This window comes from Paroedura picta, chromosome 11, assembly GCF_049243985.1.
Source record: "Paroedura picta isolate Pp20150507F chromosome 11, Ppicta_v3.0, whole genome shotgun sequence".
Lineage (NCBI taxonomy): Eukaryota > Metazoa > Chordata > Lepidosauria > Squamata > Gekkonidae > Paroedura > Paroedura picta.
The window spans coordinates 18,371,916-18,391,559 of NC_135379.1; the positions used below are offsets into that span (position 1 = coordinate 18,371,916).

The following is a 19,644-nucleotide window of genomic DNA, read 5'->3' on the forward strand; positions in this document are numbered from 1 at the left end:
CAGCTGTGTTGAACACATAAGGACCGGTTTCATCAGATCTGGTTATATCATTTGTTATGCATTCTGTTATAAAAGCTAGAAGCACTGATCCATGTCACCCGTGTGCATCATTTCAATACTTCTTATACAAAGGATCCCAGTCTGAAGTTGTATTATTTCTAGTGAAAATTCAAATGGGTAGCCATGTTGGTCTGAAGTAGCTCAACAAAAATTGAGTCCAATAGCACCTTTATGACCAACAATGCTTTATTCAAGATGTGAGCTTTCATGTGCATGCACTCGAAGGCTCAAGCCTTGAATAAATCATTGTTGGCCATAAAGGTGCTATTGGACTCAGTTTTTATTTCTAGTGAAATTAGATTCAAAATAAATTGTTTGCCATGGCATTTCAATTTTTTTAAACTAGGGTTTTCCTCTAAAGGGTAATTAATTTAGTTTAAACAATGGACTTGAACATTTCAAATACTAGCCCATATTGCTGATGCTACTACCATGAAGTGTACAATGGCCAGTTCCATGCAGTCTAATAGAAGAAGAAGAAGAAGAAGAAGAAGAAGAAGAAGAAGAAGAAGAAGAAGAAGACGACGAAAGAAGAAGAAGAAGACGACGAAAGAAGAAGACGAAGACGAAGAAGAAGAAGACGAAGACGAAGAAGAAGAAGACGAAGAAGAAGAAGAAGACGAAGAAGAAGAAGAAGACGAAGAAGAAGAAGAAGAAGACGAAGAAGAAGAAGAAGAAGAAGAAGACGAAGAAGAAGAAGAAGAAGACGAAGAAGAAGAAGAAGAAGAAGACGAAGAAGAAGAAGAAGACGAAGAAGAAGACGAAGAAGAAGAAGAAGACGAAGAAGAAGACGAAGAAGAAGACGAAGAAGAAGACGAAGAAGACGACGAAGAAGACGAAGAAGAAGACGAAGAAGACGAAGAAGACGAAGAAGACGAAGACGAAGACGAAGACGAAGACGAAGACGAAGAAGAAGAAGACGAAGAAGAAGAAGAAGAAGAAGAAGAAGAAGAAGAAGAAGAAGAAGAAGAAGAAGAAGAAGAAGAAGAAGAAGAGTTGGTTCTTATATGCCACTTTTCCCTACCCGAAGGAGGTTCAAAGCAGCTTACAGTCACCTTCCCTTCGCTCTCCCCACAACAGACACCCTGTGTGGTAGTGGGACTGAGAGAGCCCTGATATCACTGCTCGATCAGAACAGTTTTATCAGTGCCATGGTGAGCCCAAGGTCACCCAGTTGGCTGCATGTGGGGGAGCACAGAATCGAACCCAGCATGCCAGATTAGAAATCCGCACTCCTAACCACTACACCAAACACATACATACCATAGTTGTTCTGAAGGTCTACAAGACCCCGGGCTCATTGTGCCATTACACAGTTTCATGCTTTCGAAATTTCAGTTTTCATGAATGTAGAGCATGAATGTAGAGCATGTGGAACTGGAGTAACCAGGCATGGCTCCATTGACCTCAGTGGAGTTTTATTGTTGGCATATGTGAACTTCATTTGCCCGTTATTACTAGCAGTGTCAAGGACTAAACGCCACCCTTAAAGCCCATCGCCACACAGAAGGACCATCTGCTGCTCATTAGTATCGTGCAGCAGGAGAGCGGTTTTATGCTTTCAGTGAAGGTGAAGCTGATGGGGGAGGGGAAGGGTCTTCAGAACAACTGTGGAACATGAGCGCTCCATTAGAACACATGCATTTCCAGACGCCGGATTGCTGGAACTGCACATTGTGGATCTTTGTGGTTATGTCTGCAATGGTTATGGAGCAACATTTGAACTGTTTTCATCATTGTGACTACATCTAGCAAGAGGCTTGTGAATAATTTGCAGGGAGTAGGGATATTCAACACACCCCTTCCAAGCTGTCTGCTGCTTTTACCTCTCAGTTGCTGTCGCTTCTTTCTCCCTTTCCAGCCTCCTTACAGACATGTCTTCCTCCCCCGTCATTCAGAAGCTCAATTGCTGTTATGCTTTACCTGCAGCAATAGGGATGCCACTGAATCCTGTCCCTGCACAGAAGACACCTTTCACTTTGTATTTTTTTTTAATCTCCCTAGATTTTTTCATTTTCAGATTCTCTGTAAAAATAAAAACATCCACTTTTATTTGTACATGGCTCCATTGTGTACCTTTTTTGATCTGAACTTTAGGGCCATGTTCAGAATTAGATAAAGAAATAGTAAATGGTTGACCCCAATCGCCAAACATGAAGGTGCTGTGTAATGCATATGTGGGTTCACAGTGCTGGATTTCTAAAGTTCATTCTGAAGGCATTTAACCACATATGACCCTTGCCAAAGCCTCTGGTGCTCCTAATTTTGTACTCAACACCACTGACTTCTCCTGTTCTTGGCCTTTAAAATCTATTTTGCATGTTCTTCCTTCCTTCCTTCCTTCCTTCCTTCCTTCCTTCCTTCCTTCCTACCTTCCTTCCTTCCTTCCTTTCTTTCTTTCTTTCTTTCTTTCTTTCTTTCTTTCTTTCTTTCTTTCTTTCTTTCTTTCTCATCCATCCATCCATCCATCCATCCATTCATTCATTCATTCATTCATTCATTCATTCATTCATTCAGTATGCCACCAACCCATGCAGGCTCAGGATGGTGTACGACACCATTCATGCATTCCTTTTACATTTCAAAATGGCTGCTGTGGAGCACCACACCAGGAATGTCTAAAGCGAAGTGTACAACACTCTCTTTTAATCAACATCCACTCCTAATAACCAAACTCTTATTTCTAGTTTTCTACAGGTATCAAATTTACCGTTCAGCGTTTTGAAAATGCGGAATTAAGCATCAACTTTGAACTACAAATCAGAAGGTAGGACCTTTCTCACGAAGAGCATGATAACCTCATTCTACCAAAGTCTGATTTACTGGTAAACAGGCTTATTTTGAATTTTTAAAACTTATTTAGAAATATACAGAAAAGAATACTAATTATAATTATACACTACAGTTACTGTTCATAGAGCAACCCCCAAAATTCCATAGGACATAGATTTAAAAGTTCACATCCTGCTTTTTTGCATCCTCTAAAAGTTACAGAGCAAATTGAAATCAGCTATGATTCTGTTCTACATAGTCTAGCATTGACCTCCATTTTTTTCTGAATTCTACTGTTGATTTATAAGTAAGTTTCACCATTGTCCCGTATTCTGTCAGTCTGTTTAGCCAGTTCGTAATGTCTGATGATGAATCTCTTTGCCATCTTGATGTGTAAAGGATCCTAGCAGTGGTTGTCGTATATTTTACAAGTTCGTTATACATTTTAACATTATCTGGTACATATTTGATAACATATATTTTGGATCTAACACAAGTAAACAGGCTTAGCTTTCTATGACACTGTTTGGGGTTTTATTATTTATTTATTTATTTATCATACTTCTATACCGCCCTCCCCGGAGGCTCAGGGCGGTTTACATTATAACAGAGAACCTTACATAAAACAGTCTGTACCAAGGAATATGCTTGAAATCTGATAATTAGTGAGTTTTGTAGTTTGTTTTTTTGCAAGTACAACTCCAATAAGAGTATCTGTAACAAAAGGGGCTAGAGGATTACTTTTAAAAAAATGAGGCCTGGGAATTCAGAGGAACTATTTTACAGCCATTTGCTATTTTTTAAAAAATGTACCTTTCCATCTACATTGCATACAAACATGCTTTGACTGAAATCATTCAAAAACCGAAGCAGCCGGGTGCAGCAGCAGAAGGAGACCACGTTGCTCACGTGGCCCCCATTTAAATCTGCCACGCCCCCCTCACATTTTTGCACAGGCTCTTTCGCCCTCCGATCCCTCTGCAACAGCCGCCGGGCATCTAGAGGTGGCGGCATGTGGACCAACCCAGGTTTGGGAAGGATTGCAGCAAAGCCAAGGAGAAACACAAAAAACAGTCAATAGGAGATGCCCATGTACATATGTTCCAAAAAAGCTCCCCTCCATCTTGGAGCAAACCTCCATACGGAAGCCGCCTTCAGTGCGACATCTGAAGGCAAACAGTGGTTTATTCTCTTGCCTGCATATCAGGATTCTAAGACATAGTCACAACAAACTGTGATTTGTTGGAAAATAGGAAATCTTAAGTTTCTTTTCTGCCAGTGGAAGTATCTGGGAGGAAAGAAGCATCACTGAATATGGACTGCAATTTTTGCAGGAAATTCCTTTTTGTTGACTGCTGAATGATAAACATGAACTTTCACAGACTGATCTCCAACAGCTTCAAGAGACAGGAAAAGTTCAGCCTTGTTTCTGCCCAAGAGATCTGCATCATAGTCTTCCCATTCAAAACATTAAGGAATTTTCAAAGAAAAGCCAGTGAAGCAGAAGGCAATTGATTCACCATCACTATATAAAAATATTTGCTTGGGATGCAGTTACTATACAGGGAGAGATTGCTGGATAAGATTAGATGTACACAATGGAGTTAAATAAAACTTTCTGAAGAATAACATTTATCATTTTGGATATAAATCATAACCACCTCATAATTTTTGGACTTCAGATGTCATGGCTTGGTTGTTTTACTGGAGTATGTAATTTGCAGATTATCAAAGTAATATATGTTGGTATTAGCACTTGATGGGACTATATAAGTACTTACAGTACAAAGAACATTTTGTCATATTTTACAGGAAATTGCTTTAGATAAACGCATGCAGTTTTGTATATAATTAAACATTGGGCCTATAACATCCCTTTTGTTTGCATTTTTAAACTTGTGAAATCAGCTAAAGAATGTGTGTGTATGTTTATGTGTATGTGCATGCATACATAAATTTAAATACTAACTACTAGAAACTACTCTCTAGAAACTACTAGAAACTCTCTCTCTCTCTCTCTCTCTCTCTCTCTCTCTCTCTCTGCTTCCCCCAATCTTTCCTGTTTAATATGTTTAATTAAATTTTAACTTATCATTACGAACCCTCTGTAATCAGAACCATTTATTCAAGTATCCTGTTTTTCATAATGACCAGATGCCCTGGAATACCCACAAATACAACATGGAGGCATAAGCCTCCCCGTTTTCTTGCCTCCGAGCATCTTACAGACCACTGCCTCTCAATATGGATGTTCCATTTAGTCATCACATGCTATAACCCTGGAATATGACGAGCTTTAGTTGAACCATTTTCAAATTTATGTACACTAATTTATCTTTCCACAAATCTATTTCAGTTCCAACAAAGTTAATTCAAACAGTAACTTGATTGACCTTCAGATTGACATCAGTGCAGTGGCTCGAGTACAGATCAGAGGGTAAGTACATTATATTCAGCCTGTGCTAGAAAATATAATTATCTGTTTAACATGACTTACTATAATCTCGGCTTAAATGTTAATTAGACCTCCAGATCCTCCTCGGATTTCTCATGGCACTGCAAAAATTCTTCATACCAAAAACTTTCAACTATAAGAAGCTAAGGTTATGATACTAGCTTTTCATACACCTGGGAAGCGATGTCCTTTAAGATCTCTCTGTCTTTTCCAGACAGGGTTAAGTACTTTATTCTAATCTAATTTCATTTTCACAAGTGGTATTTAAGAAAGATTCTGCTCTTTGCATCACCTAGCCAGCTGAAGTGGTAAGAAATCTATTCTTTCCTTCACTCTGTTGACTGCTGCAATCCAACCAAAAGAAGAAGAGTTGTTTTTTATTTCCCAATTTTCACTGCCTGAAGGAGTCCCAAAGTGGCTTACAATCACCTTCCCTTCCTCTCGCCACATCAGACACCCTGTGATGGAGGAGAGGCTGAGATAACTCTGAGAGTGCTCTGTGAGAACAGCTCTGACAGGACTGTGATGAGCCCAAGGTCACCCAGCCAGCTGCATTTGAAGGAGCAGGGAATCAAACCTGACTTGCCAGATTAGAAGCTGCCGTTCTTAACAACTACACTGTGACCCTATTTTCACAAGCCATTCCAGTGGGCCAGCTGCTGCTTAAGGTGATTGGGTGCTGGCCGTACCACATATGGGAGTGATCTTGTGGTGGTGCACTCAGAACAGTAGGTGTATTGAGTCTTAGGGCCCTGCTGGTGGCCGCAAGTCTCATTGTTTTTGGCACACATATCGTCCACCATCTCGCAGTCAGCACAACCAGGAGCTTTCATGCTTGAGCTGGTTGTGAAAATAGATTCTGAGCCTCTTCTCAGTCCATGACTGCCCTTCTTTCATTGAGCCAGAGCACTGAAGGAGAGGCAGCTGTGTCCTGAGAAGAGTCACAGCATCTGTTTCCATATCAGAAATCTTGATATATCAGCTGTAGATTTTATCTGCTATATTAGCCTCAGACCTTGCGTAGTTGATCAGCCTTTCATCAGAATCTTCACACACACACACACACACACACACACACACACACACACACGGTATTTTTGCCCTTCATCTGGTTTGGTAGGCCAAATCCTGGAAAGGGTTCATGCTCATCCTAACATTATGATAGCACGGAGTTCAGGTTTTCCATGGACGTTGGCTGCGCTAACTTGACTGCATACTCAACATCTGGTCACCATCTTTCAAGCAGAAGGGTGGGCATACCTTAGGTGTGATCAGACAACAAGTTCCTGAGGTGTATAAATGTGGTCAACCAAACCATCCAGGACTCAATCTGCACACATTGGATAATACACTTTCAGTGTGTTTTTGAAGCTGGATTTCCTGTGCAAAACCAGCAAAATCTGCTTCTAAAGTGCATTGAAAGTGCATTATCCAATGTGTACAGAGAGTGCCCTAGACATCTTCCGCTTTTAGTTAGATTAATGGTTGTTTTCTAGATGTGTTTGGATCTGAACAACAGAAAAGGTAAACGCACCATAATAGTGAAAAGTTCAAAATAAGTGATCCTTTAAAAATAGATTTGAAAGTTATTTGTGTCCATCACCAATTACTTTTCTCTCTTCACAATACGATGCACATAGATGACAATCTTGTAAAAGGGATCCCATATGTCCCAGCCTCCTCTGGTTCCATGCATTTGGAAACATTGTTTGATATTTGTAAAGCACATGACAGTGGAGAGATAAATGTGCATTAAATTTTTCCCAAGAATGTCTTCAAAGACCTTTTCCACATGGAGAATAAGGCCCGGCCGGCACTCTTCTGACAGCGGGGCTAATCCCACTTCCACATAACGTCGGTGCCAGCACAGACCTGTCTCGATTCAGTCCCTGGTTTGGCCCACAGTAAGGGAATGTGGATTCTTCTGGCACGATCAGGTCCTATGTCGGCCCAGGCCCATCAGGCAGAGAAGCATTGGACCTTCCAGGCTGGGCTCCTCCCCCCACTCTGGGTTGACTGCAGTGTCCCAGAATGGCCACAGAATGCCCTAGGCAGCTCCAGGGTGCCGCACAAGGCTACTGAGCCACCTGGGGCATCCCCCCTCCCCATTTAGGAGCATGGTATAATGTGTGATTCTTCATTGATCAATGCTGATGTTTCTGGTGTAGCCCATCAGACAGCCTAATACTCCAAAAATAGTTTTAAAAAAATCCAGAAAGTAATTAAAAGTAAACAGAATTGACCAGATGTCAACCTAATTCACAGGCCAGTGTATTTGACACTGTCTTTAGAGTTTGGATAATGATCTTAGTCCAGAGAGTTCCTCTAGGTTGTCCATGGGCTCAGAGGAATTACCAGGGAGCAGCGTTCCCACACTCTCTCACAAATTGTTGTTGAAACTTCTCCAAGTTTCCAGCCTGGTTTCCATTGCAGCTTGAGGAGCACTCTTCAAGGTAATATGTCCCAAAGGTCTACAAGGCACATGGAACTAATTGTATGGGTATCTGGATAGTGGCCAAGTTCCTCTATTTATTAATAAAGTATTATCCTAAGTATATTTTACAAAACATAGAGATTGTATATTCCTACACATGCATCTTTAACCAAGTGTCTAAATTTAAACATCTGTTGCTAAGACAAATGTAACTCATGGAATACAATGAACAATACCAGATTTTAAAATCCTGTTCTATAGACATTGTTAACCTTAGCAGAATTTTTTGTAGTTCCTGAAAGTATATCTTGTCGAGGCTTTGCTAATATCATATGAAATCAATCAGTTCCTAATCTCCAAAGGGAAATTAAAATGGATACTCTCATTTGAAGAAGAAACTGTTTGTGAAATAATACAGATTTCATGAGTCAAACACCTCATCCAGCATGACTTTGTTTCTTTCCATTGATAGCTGCAAAATATTCCCTTAAAATATTTACCATTGGACTTCATTTCCCTTCATAAGTGAATGTGTGCGGATGTATATGTAGTTATCTTGTGATTTGCATTGGTATTTACAATTGGCACGAACATCACGCAGCTTTATTTTTGTTAACTGTGCAGTGCCCCTTCTCATTAGAGTCCCAGAAAATTCTTCATCATCTCACGAGGTTCATGTATGGATGCCTCTTTCCCAAAGGCTGGGAGGGCCTACTCAGGAAGCCGCAGCACAGAAATAGCTCTATTAAGGTTCTGCTTTAACAAGGACCTGCATAATTGTTTCTGAGCATGCAAAGAAACATGAGCCAACTTGCTAATAAGTATTTACTTAATTATTCATTTATTTTCTTGAATTTTTATACCACCTTCCCGTTAGGCTCAGGGCAGTTTACTTAAAATGTTGCGGGTTTACATCATGATCATAGTAATAGTGATAACATTGGTTTTCAAAATTGAACAGAATATTACAACAGATCCACATTGTAACAACAACTTTTAACATGATCCCATAGGGAGGTCAGTTTGGTTCAGGTCATGGAGAGGGGTGTCTGGGGGACCAGCAGATGTTGTTGGGTCGGCCAGTCTCAACCAAATGCCTGGTTCTAGCTGTACTGTTTTCATATCTCCTTGAAACACAGACACAAATTAGCTGAAACTAACAGTGGGATGGGAAAGTCTTCAGTAAGATCGAATAACACATGAAACCGGGGTCACTGCACATGGAATTGGAGTCGCTGTGGGTGGGCAGGTAGTTGTGAATTTCCTGAATTCTGCAGGGGGGTGGACTAAATGACCCTGGATGTCCCTTCAAATTCTATGATTCTGACCTGCCTTGGTCCAAGTGTCTTCAGAGGTCATTCATGAGGGCAACCAATGCTGTTTCTACCCCAGATCAGGCCAAAAACCAGAATTGAATGGGTCCAAGACTGATTGCAGCCACCTGCTCAACCTCCTTACCCAGAAATAGCAGATGCAAAACTGAGTGGTAGTTGGTGGGATCTCATGGATCAAGCAATAGTTTCTTCAGCAAGGGCCAACCCACTGCCTTCTGTAGACCCTCTGGGAATGTCCCTGAAGACTGGGGCAGGTGTACAAACTCTCAGAGGGGCTTCCTGATCCTCTCATCACTTGGCACAAGAGACAGAGATCTCATTATGTAATTGCTATTTGTGGATACTTCTCATGCAAATCAGCAAAAAGATGGGAATATTGACTAGATCCAATCACTAGCAGCTTCTAAAGTTCTCTCAGCCAATTTCTATACTTACTCTCCCCGCCCTTCAGAAGAGCTAAATTAGCACCTATTTTGAACATGCTCACAGAAGTTTTCCTGTCTCTTGACTCCATTTCCGGTTGATATCTTTTTTTTTTTCATTTGCTAAGCACAATATAAAGATTTTTCATATGTGTAACTGGTCACCCATCTGATGTAGCGTCATCTTGAACCCTTTTCAGAGTTTCGCATCCGCCACAAATTGTTTTGCCAGTTCATAACTGGGAACCAAAGAAAGAACCTACCAAAGAAGATGATATTGGACCTTTGGTGGAGCACATATATGAGGTAAAAATCCACAAATCAAGCCCTGACCTCCCAGGGCAGTGGTCCCCAACCTGCGGGCCGCGGCCCGGCGCCGGGCCGCAAAGGCCATGGCGCCGGGCCGCGGCTCCCTCTCCCCGCCCCCCCCCGCAGTAAAAAACTTCCCAGGCCGCAAGCTTGCGGCCTGGGAAGCTACTTACTGCGGGAGGGCGGGCAGGGAATCAGGGCCGGGCCGTGCCCGTGCAGGCCGCGCCCGCTCGGCCCGATCCGCGGGCGCGGCCCGATCCGTGGGTGCGGCCCGCGGGCGCGGCCGGGCGCGGCTCGTGGGTGCGGCCCGCGGGCGCGGCCAAGCGCGGCTCGCGGGCGTGGCCCGATCCGCGGGCGCGGCTCGCGGGCGCGGCCCGATCCGCGGGCGCGGCTCGCGGGCGCGGCCCGAAGCATGGGCGTGGCGCGTGCGGGCGCGGTCCCTGCGGGCGCGACCCAATGCCCTGCCGGTCCCCAGCCTAATAAAGGTTGGGGACCACTGTCCCAGGGGATTTATAGATTAGAGTTTCACAGGAGCATGGTGAATTCTGGTATCTGAATGCTTGTCCAAGATGGGCAAAGAACAGCTGGACTGCCAGCGTGGTGTAGTGGTTAAGAGTGACGGACTGTAATTTGAAGAGCTGGGTCTGATTCCACCTACCTCACAGGGTGCGTATTGTGGGAAGAGGGAGGGAAAGGTGCTTGTATGCGACTTTGGTACTTCTTCGAGTAGTGAAAAGCAAAAAACAGCTCTTCTTGATTTGAAACGTGTTGAGGAAAGCTGTGTGTGTGTGTGTGTGTGTGAGAGAGAGAGAGAGAGAGAGTTGGCTCTAACAGTTTCAGCTAATAGATCAGACAGCGGCATACAAATCTCATAAATAATTAAAATAAATCAGATTTCAGCAAAAAAAAAAAAGAGACTGAATTGGAAGGTGGGAATTGCCAGAACCAAATGTGGAACCACATTATACAAACATGTGGTGTAACAAAGTAACCACAACAAATGCTGTTAAAATCAAGCCCCCCCCCCCCCGTTTATCTTTGAAAACAGATCCTTGAACTTTGCATGAACTTTTAAAACACAGCCACGGCCCCTGGAATCTGAAAAGCAGCTCCAAACTGAGGTGCCTTCCACACCCACCTAAAAGACCACCACCAGACCCCTCTTTGCACTCCCATTGTGTCCATTACTTGTATGCCTCCCCTCCCCAAGGTCAAGCTCTAAAGAACCATCGACAGAAACCTGTTATGAAAGATAATGATTGACTGTGGCCATTTTTTCATAATTTAAAGATTCAGTTTTGAGGGATAACTGAGGGGGGGGAATTATTTGAGGTCCATAACATTGGGAGACTAGACCTCATCAAAAGTAAGGAAGAAGACAGTGAACAGTTTACAGTAGAGCTGGGTTGAATGCATGTTAGTGTTGTACATTTGCTCCATGTTAGCTGTACCATAGTTGTCTGCCATTGATGCATAAGTTCAAGGAGCTGCTATAGCTTCTGATGTATAACTGCTGAATGTGGTGTTGGGCTACCAAACTGTCCCATGCATGTGGTCTCCAGTATTCAGAGAACACCACAAAACCAAAACCCCAGGAATATAGACATCAGAAGACCAATATTCAGAGAGTTTCCACTATTCAGGGTTCTAATCAAGTTTAAACTATTCATTTAGATGTTTTTACACCACTTTTTTCCCCAATGGGGACATCGTCTTTCTCCTCATCTCTATTTTATCCTCACAATGACACCTCCTTTAGGTAAATTAGGCTGAAAGAGAGTGACTGGCCCAAGGTCATCCAGCAAGTTCCTCTGGCCAAGTAGAGATTCAGCCATACCTTACGAGCTCTTAACACCATACCATGGTTTGGATCCAAACTATATTTGCAGCAGAAGGCTGCAGCAGGAGGAGAGACAGAAAAGTTCCATTCCTTTGATGGAAGAGTCTTCAATTAATGGAAACTGAACTTTGGGCCCAACCCTATTCTTTGTTGTGGGATAGGCTGTTCAATTGCCAGATGGTTTCAGCAACCAAAGCATGGAAGAACATACCTCTTCTACAAGCCAGCCAACTAACCTGAGTCACTCGCTTTGTTCTTTTATGAGACTGTTCCTCATAAGTTAGAACAAAAGAGAGTGATTTCTTCTTGCAAAGCTGTTCCTTATCTATGTTAAAAAAAACACAAAAAAACCAAATAGAGCTGGATTTAAGTGGTGGCCTCTTGCCTTTGGAACATCTTCCCCATGAATCTCACTTGGCACCTATCCTGCTTTCCTTTAGGCGCCATTTCTTTTTTGCTCAGGCTTTTAACTAATGTTTTGTGGTCTGCTTCTGGCCCAAAGATCATTTTATCTACATTGTTTTAGGACAATCAGTGTGTATTGTGTGTTACGCCCCAGCTTATTTTAATGGCATTGGCTTGGTTTTAATGGCTTGGTTTTATTGTTTTAGTTTAAAGTTGCCTGAGGGGGGGGAATATGTCACATTTTACTTCATACCTCAAAATATGTCACATTTTACCTCATACCACACTTATGGTGGGGAATTATCTGACACTGATGTTGGTGTGAAGGCTCAGAGGTTTCAGACATTTGCGAAGCAAAGGAATATGGGAAACCAGCTTCTCTGAGAGAAATGGACAGGGAAGAGGGCCTAGAAGATACAGAAGCTAAGAAATAGCAAACTCAGAAGGCTCAAGGCTAAAAAGCAGTAATCTTAGGGGAAGCAAATGGGCAGGACCAGTTTATGCATGTAGCACATGCTACAACTCCTGAACTTCCAGGGGCTGCACACTGTGCCTTTTCCCACATAAAACAGGGTTATAGCCTCTGTACTCCCCCCTTTTCCCTCTTTAAGGACATTCAGAGTGAGAACCCTTTCCACTGTACAGAGCCCCTCTGCCCTCAGCCCGGCTGCTAGGGTCTGGTGAAACCTCACTCCTACAAATGGGTAGTGGAAAGGTAAAACTGGAGTAATCAAGAAGAAAGTAGAACTGGATTATAAATCCCTCCATGCCTAGTAACAAGTACACTCTTGGTGAAAAGGAAGAGGGAACACACAGAAGGAAGCCAAAGGGGGATTCTGCCGGATATCCCTGCTAGGAGAATTCGACCGCTTGTACATTCTGTCATTGCAGCATCATAATCTGGCACTGAGAGCAAAGAAATGGTGAGGGTGGGAGTACAGGGAATGGATGTGGCTTAGTATTTTTTATTTCAGATATTGAATTGTAAGTGTCTAGTTAAATTCTGCTTGTGAACCATGTAGTTGCACAATGCTGGGCCCAGCGCCATCAACGACACCATCTTATATGTGGAATGGCCAGTCCAGAGCAGAGATGAATTCCTTCTTTACATCCTGCATATTCAGACCCACGGACCATTGCAATGTCAGACAAGCTCTTCTATCAACAGTTTAGAAATAAAGGTAGGACCATTGTCAAAACACATGTCTAAAAACGCTGATCAAGATAGCTCTTTATGAGGTTACTCAAGAAGTCGTTTCAGGCAGTTTCCTCCTAAGGGCCAAAACATATGAAGTCTGCTCCACAAGGTAAGTTCTTTATGGCCTATTACTTGCAAAATAGTTCTAATAATTAATCAGTTAATCAAACCTCTAATTTTTTTTCCTGTATTCAATTGCACTTGGGCAGATACCAGATCGGGAAACCATCCTCAGAAAAGTCACAAGTACCATGTCAAAGAGTCACACATGGCTCCTGGGCCACTGAGTGTGTATCATGGCTTTCAGGTCTTAAATCTATTGATTGATTTCCTTCAGTTGTATCCCATCTTTCTCCTCAATGGGGACCCAAAGCGGCTTGTATGGCTTTGTTCTCTGAACAACCCTATGAAGCTGATAAGTGTGATCTAGCCTAGGGTCATCTAGCCAGCTTTCATGTCAGAGTGGAGATTTGAACTTGGCTGTCCCAAGTAATAGTTTAACTCTGTAACCACTAAATAGCTTGGGCCCAAGGTACACATGGATCACCTCCAGCCATATTGCCAGTTCATGCTATGAGGTAGATCTAGGGAACCTTACTATAGGACCTCTAATTGGAGAAGTGGGATTGGTGGAATTCTTGCCATAAGGGTATAATTAGCAGTGGCCCCTGCCTATTGGAATTCACCTTCCTCTACATTGCAGATCGTTCTACCTTAGAAGCCTTCTTACATCAACTAAGTAAGTCTTTATTCTGGGAAGGTTTTTTCTTTTTTAAAAAAGCCAGTGTTTGTAACTGTTTTGTGTAGCTTTTGATACTCTAAGCCAGGCTTTCACAATCAGGGTTTAATGAAACCCTGGGGGGGGGGGGTGATGGCCCTGGAAGGGTTTCCTGAACGGGTGGGAATTAATTATTTTTATATTTTAAAAAAGATTCTTAAACAGTTATCAGATGATACAAGTGTATATGATCATGTCAACCCACTCACCCTTACCAAAATGGCCAATGATGAGCCTGGAGGGGGTGGGAAGGAGAGGGGACCTGGGTGGGCCGAGCTGTGCTTCCCAATTATATTCTGCATGATTGTGCTACTTTGGGGGTTTCTCAAAGCCTGAAGAATGTTTCAGGAGTTTTTCAACAGTAAAAATGTTGAGAAAGGCTGCTCTAAGCTGCCCAGAATATTTGTTTTTAAATATAAAAGTTGGAATAAATACTTACCATACACAGTGTTGGGCAATTCTATCCAGCCATATTGAAAAGAACGGTTAGCTAGACTTCAGTTATTTCTGGGGCCAACTGGCATGAAACGTTTTCTTCTGCATGAGAATACCTGTGGAAGAATGCATATTGAAAATGCTTGGAATGAAAAACCCACATGGAATTTTCAGGAAGGATCCACAACCTAGAACTGGCATGAATTTGGGGTTTGAATAAGATTTTCCATATAGATTCCTCCCTGGAGGAAAAAGAAAGTTTGCATATTGCAATCAACCATAATCACTGAGTAGGAAACTAATTACATTGGAACCAGTTCCCTGACTGGTGCTGACCAGTCTCATCTTTAAAACCTCCCAGAAAAAAAACCCAAAAAACTGCTCAACTGTCCTGGGCAACTTCTTCTGTTGTTCAACCTGTCTAACCTAATTCTGACTTTTTGTACTTTAACTCATTGCTTCTTATCATTGCCCCTTTTTTCTTTAAAAAATTACCCTTTCCCCCCTGTGGTCCTCCAGATGTCCATGGACTACAATTCCCATGAGCCCCTGCCAGCAAATGGAATTCACCTTCCTCTACATTGCAGATGGTTTCTACCTTAGAAGCCTTCCTACATCAACTAAGTAAGTCTTTATTCTGGGATAAAGGCTGGGATAAAGGCTGGCAGGGGCTCATGGGAATTGTATTCCATGGACATCTGGAGGACCACAGGTTGACTACCCCTGGCCTAGGGGACATTTTCAAACTGGCCTGGGTGGAAGAGTGAAAGCATTCCTTCTCCAATGGCAAAGATGCAATCCATGCTCACCCCCCACCATGGAGTTCCATTCAGATATCTAGAGCATCATGTGTTGTTTCCTATTTCCTTTGTGCCTTTCTTTCATATCCCCTGCATGATGTTTCTAAACCAAAATACTCTGGGATCAGTATATCTGCAGGACTACCTTTCCCCCTATAGCCCCCCCTCCCAAAACAATAAAGGGCTCCCCAGCCCAAAGGAAGTGAAATTGGCCTTGACCAGGGCTTTTTCGACCCTGGCCTCAGCCTGATGCATCATTTTGCCTAAGTTGATCAGGACCCCGAGCGACCTTAATCAGTTCCACAGGGCCTTCAAGACACAGCTGTTTCACAGGCTTACAGTCGGGGCCTGAAATAACCATCGAGTAGTGCCAACCTCACCGCTGGAGATGGGGAAGATCTGCTCCATAAACTCTAGAACATCCCCCACCCATCTGGTATGTAATTAGTTGGAGGAAATTAAACAATGCCATGTTTTAACATAATTTATTGTTTTTAATCACGTCACCCGCCCTGAGAAGCGTGGTCCAGAAAAATAAAGATTGAATGTGTTTTATTTGTTGTGTCAATCTGTTCAGCGCTGTTGGAATATGCAGTTTGATTCCCTTTAGAATCATAGAATCATAGAGTTGGAAGGGGCCATACAGGCCATCTAGTCCAACCCCCTGCTCTACGCAGGATCAGCCCAAAGCATCCAACCTTTGCTTGAAGACTGCCAGTGAGGGGGAGCTCACCACCTCCTTAGGCAGCCTATTCCACTGCTGAACTACTCTGACTGTGAAATTTTTTTTCCTGATATCTAGCCTATATCGTTGTACTTGTATCGTTGTACCCATTACTGCATGTCTTTTCCTCTGCAGCCAATGGGAACAGCATCCTGTCCTCCTCCAAATGACAACCTTTCAAATACTTAAAGAGGGCTATCATGTCCCCTCTCAACCTCCTTTTCTCCAGGCTGAACATTCCCAAGTCCCTCAACCTATCTTCATAGGGCTTGGTCCCTTGGCCCCAGATCATCCTCGTCACTCTCCTCTGTACCCTTTCAATTTTATCTTCTGAACCCTTTGTGAGATTTGAAATGAGAAAGTAACTTTTTTTTGCTTTATTGATATGTTTGCTGGAGTTATAGGGGGAATAAAGGGGGGGGATGAACTGAAGTGCCATCTTTGTGATTAGTATTCTAAAAGTATCAACAAAACCAGACATGGGCTCTAAGGTTTCACCTACAAATATTTTATTTACAGCTATGTATCCAGAGTTGTTTTTCAAATGCAGCAAACCATAGCTGGGAGAATGAGTTTTCCAGAAACCCACAAATAGCGATCATACCAAAAAGTATTTACTCGTGCCAATAAAACTATTGACTACTAACCACAAGATTTCTGGACCCGTGCTGAGCGTTGGCTTGTACAGCGATGAACCGATTCTAGTTCCAGGACCGTAACTAATACAAAGTACATTTGCAGAAGTCATTCAGATGACAGAAGGGAAACGCTGTCTATTCATTTGGTTGGCTCAGGGGTAGTCAAACTGCGGTCCTCCAGATGTCCATGGACTACAATTCCCATGAGCCCCTGCCAGCAAATGGACATCTGGAGGGCCGCAGTTTGACTACCCCTACTGGGCCGTGCCTAAACCGCCTGCTGGCAGAAGACGGCCAGATAGCTGTCCTCAGGACAGAATTACTAAATACAAAAAGAAGGGCAAGCTAGTATGTTGCCGTGACCTCAATGTATCTGTTAGAACAATCGAGGAAGCAGTTTGCTGCTAACTTTCCCCCCTCTCTTTGCAGTTTACTGTCCCACAGGACACGCCGGAACTGGCTGCTTTTTTGCGCAATTCCTCTATTCCTCACTATGTCGGGCGGAGGGAAGTCAAATTCGTAGAGCATCAAACAAACTCTGCAAGAATTCTGGTGAGATGTCTGAAGATTCTAGCATCATTGAAAGCTTGCAGTGCATCCGTGTGCTTAAAGCTCCACTGTTTTCAGTTGAGGTGTGTGGGCATAGCATTGTAGCCTTCAGAATTGGTGCGTCAGGATGCTCTTGACCCGGCCAAACACAAGTGCCCGGCATGCTGGACTATTTGGGGTGGGGGGTTGCTTTTTTTAATATTAGTATTCCACAATTCTCTGTATATAGGAGCATTTATTGCTGCTTTTCTCCCCAAAATGAACCGAAAGCAGCTTACATCTTGATTCTTCCCTTGTCTATTCTATTTCTACAACATTAACCCTGTGAGCTAGGTTAGGCTGGGGTGTAACTAGTGAAGGTCACCCAGTAAGCTTCCAGGTCAGAGTAGGGATTCAAACCTGGGTCTCCCAGTTCTTCACCAGCATGGCTCCTGTAAGAACCATGATGATGCCTGCCAGTACTTCCTGCTTTCTGAGGTTTTCAGGTAGAGGATGAGGCCATTTTAAGGCTGGGCTTGTTATTGCTGCTGCCATTCAAATGAAAGGGTTATCTACTGCAAAAGCCACCACAGCCCCTGCAGGATCTGGAGGACTCATAAGGACTTGTGCTTTCTTTAAATACTGTGTCCCATTTCTCCTATGGTCGGTCTGTCTGTCTGTCTTCCTTCCTTCCTTCCTTCCTTCCTTCCTTCCTTCCTTCCTTCCTTCCTTCCTTCCTTCCTTCCTCCCTTCCTTCCTTCCTTCCTTCCTTCCTTCCTTCCTTTTTACTCCCCCATACCTTTCATCCTCAGTCTTGCCCCTCTGACTTTTATTCATTTCTTGTTGTGCAAGTCTTTTGTAAAGCAGTGAGAATTTGGCTCTGCCTCCTGTGATAGCCATTTTGGGTTTTGCTCCAGTTTCTGTGACAGCCATTTTGGGGCAGTGCCCACCAATCTCTGTAAAAATTCCAAAAATGTCCAGAGGCTTAAAGTGGTTGGGGCACCCTGTTCTAGCCAATGCCCTCTTATACCGTGCTGGCTTTTAAGCATGCTTTAGCATTACGAACAAGAAAAAGGAGAAAAGCCAAAATCAATCAAAGTCTGGAGCAAAAAAGGAGATAATTGTTCACCTAAATCTTTATGCACCTCAATTTCTTGTATCTTTTCCATCTCGTATTTTTCAGGAGTTCTTTGAGTTGAAGAGGCTATTTCTTTTTAAGCTTTTTTATTGTCCTCCAAATTCTTACCATGTACTTCCCATTGTTTCAGACTCAGTTGGATGAAAAGCCTTCAGACTTTGCTCAATTGAGTGATTGGAGGGTTAGAGTCCACTCTACTGATTTTTTAAAAAAATAAAGGCTCCTTGGGGACACAGGGAAATGGCAGCTGCAGTACAAGGAAGAACTGTTAGCACTGCATTTGCAATGGCAGTGAAAGGAACATGGACAATCATTGTCATGTGGACACAGCCTTGGTTCCTATCAACAATGTCAAGCTATCACTGATTCTCAGTTCCACAAGACCACCTTTGGAGATGCTACCATTCAGCCATAAAAACTCTAAATCCACACCAGATTGCCGTCTATCTGCTATCTTTATCGAGGACTACTGTTTCCTGTTGCCAATTCAGATTAAGAAACTGCAAATGGTTTAGCCCAAATAGTAACTCTGTGTGGGACCTGCATTTTATCTAGTGAAATGAACAAGAACCAGAGCTTTATTCAGTAGTTTCATCCAACTTCAATGTACTTCGATTTAGTCTGGCAATATTTCCTTGGTGTTTTTCACTAATCGTATTTTTTGATGAGGATGAACAGCCACGATGATGGAGAGAGGGAAAAGAAAACAGCAGGCAGGTCTTTTGTTTTGCAGTCTGCTGTTTACATATTTCAGTCTCCCTCCCCAGACATTTCAGTGCTCAGACCTGGAGGAGGAATTGCCTTGTTCTCTTGATTTATGGAATGTTAGATATATGCTTCATTCCATTGGGTGCATGAAGCTTTCTTCCACATGAGATGAAGGAGCATCCTGCCTCACGTTCATATCATTATCAATGGATTATATACAGCCCATGGCTAGAATTGAAAGGGCTACTTCTGGCAAGCCCTGGTGGGACTTCTTTCTTATCCATCCTTTGAACAAGCGGTTTGACACCATGCTGTTTGAGTGTGCAGAAATCGTGCGTGCTTCTGAGATTCTGTTTGAGGACCAGTTAGAACAAAAAAAAGGCCATTTAGGCTGTAAATGTGCATCCGATAAAAGCTGGGTTTCTGCATAGGCCTCTGATTATGTTACTTTTGGTTTGGGGTGCTTATGGATTGAAAATTCAGCATGCCGTACTTGCTCCTACAAGACAGAAAAGTAAACAAGTCTAGCTAGATTAAAGACTTGTTCAAATAAGAAAAGATAAACAGATGCCTCCTTTAAAATGCATCCTTCCGACAAGTGCTGTGTAATCAAGTTCTTGTTGAGGAAGTAGATGAAAGCTGAGAGAATGTAATCTTTAATTCACT

At 42.8% G+C, this 19,644-nt stretch overlaps 1 protein-coding gene across 3 annotated transcripts in view; it reads left to right on the forward strand.

Moving 5' to 3' along the window:
• The window catches only part of ITGA8 (integrin subunit alpha 8), a 111,520-nt gene that overhangs the window by 60,395 nt on the left and 31,481 nt on the right, over positions 1-19,644 (forward strand). For all 3 annotated transcript variants that reach the window (XM_077304449.1, XM_077304450.1, XM_077304448.1), the window contains exons 22-26: positions 2,748-2,827; positions 5,189-5,269; positions 9,678-9,783; positions 13,054-13,212; positions 17,034-17,156. In XM_077304449.1, coding sequence (XP_077160564.1) covers positions 2,748-2,827; positions 5,189-5,269; positions 9,678-9,783; positions 13,054-13,212; positions 17,034-17,156 — 549 coding nt within the window. The remainder of the gene's footprint in view (positions 1-2,747; positions 2,828-5,188; positions 5,270-9,677; positions 9,784-13,053; positions 13,213-17,033; positions 17,157-19,644) is intronic.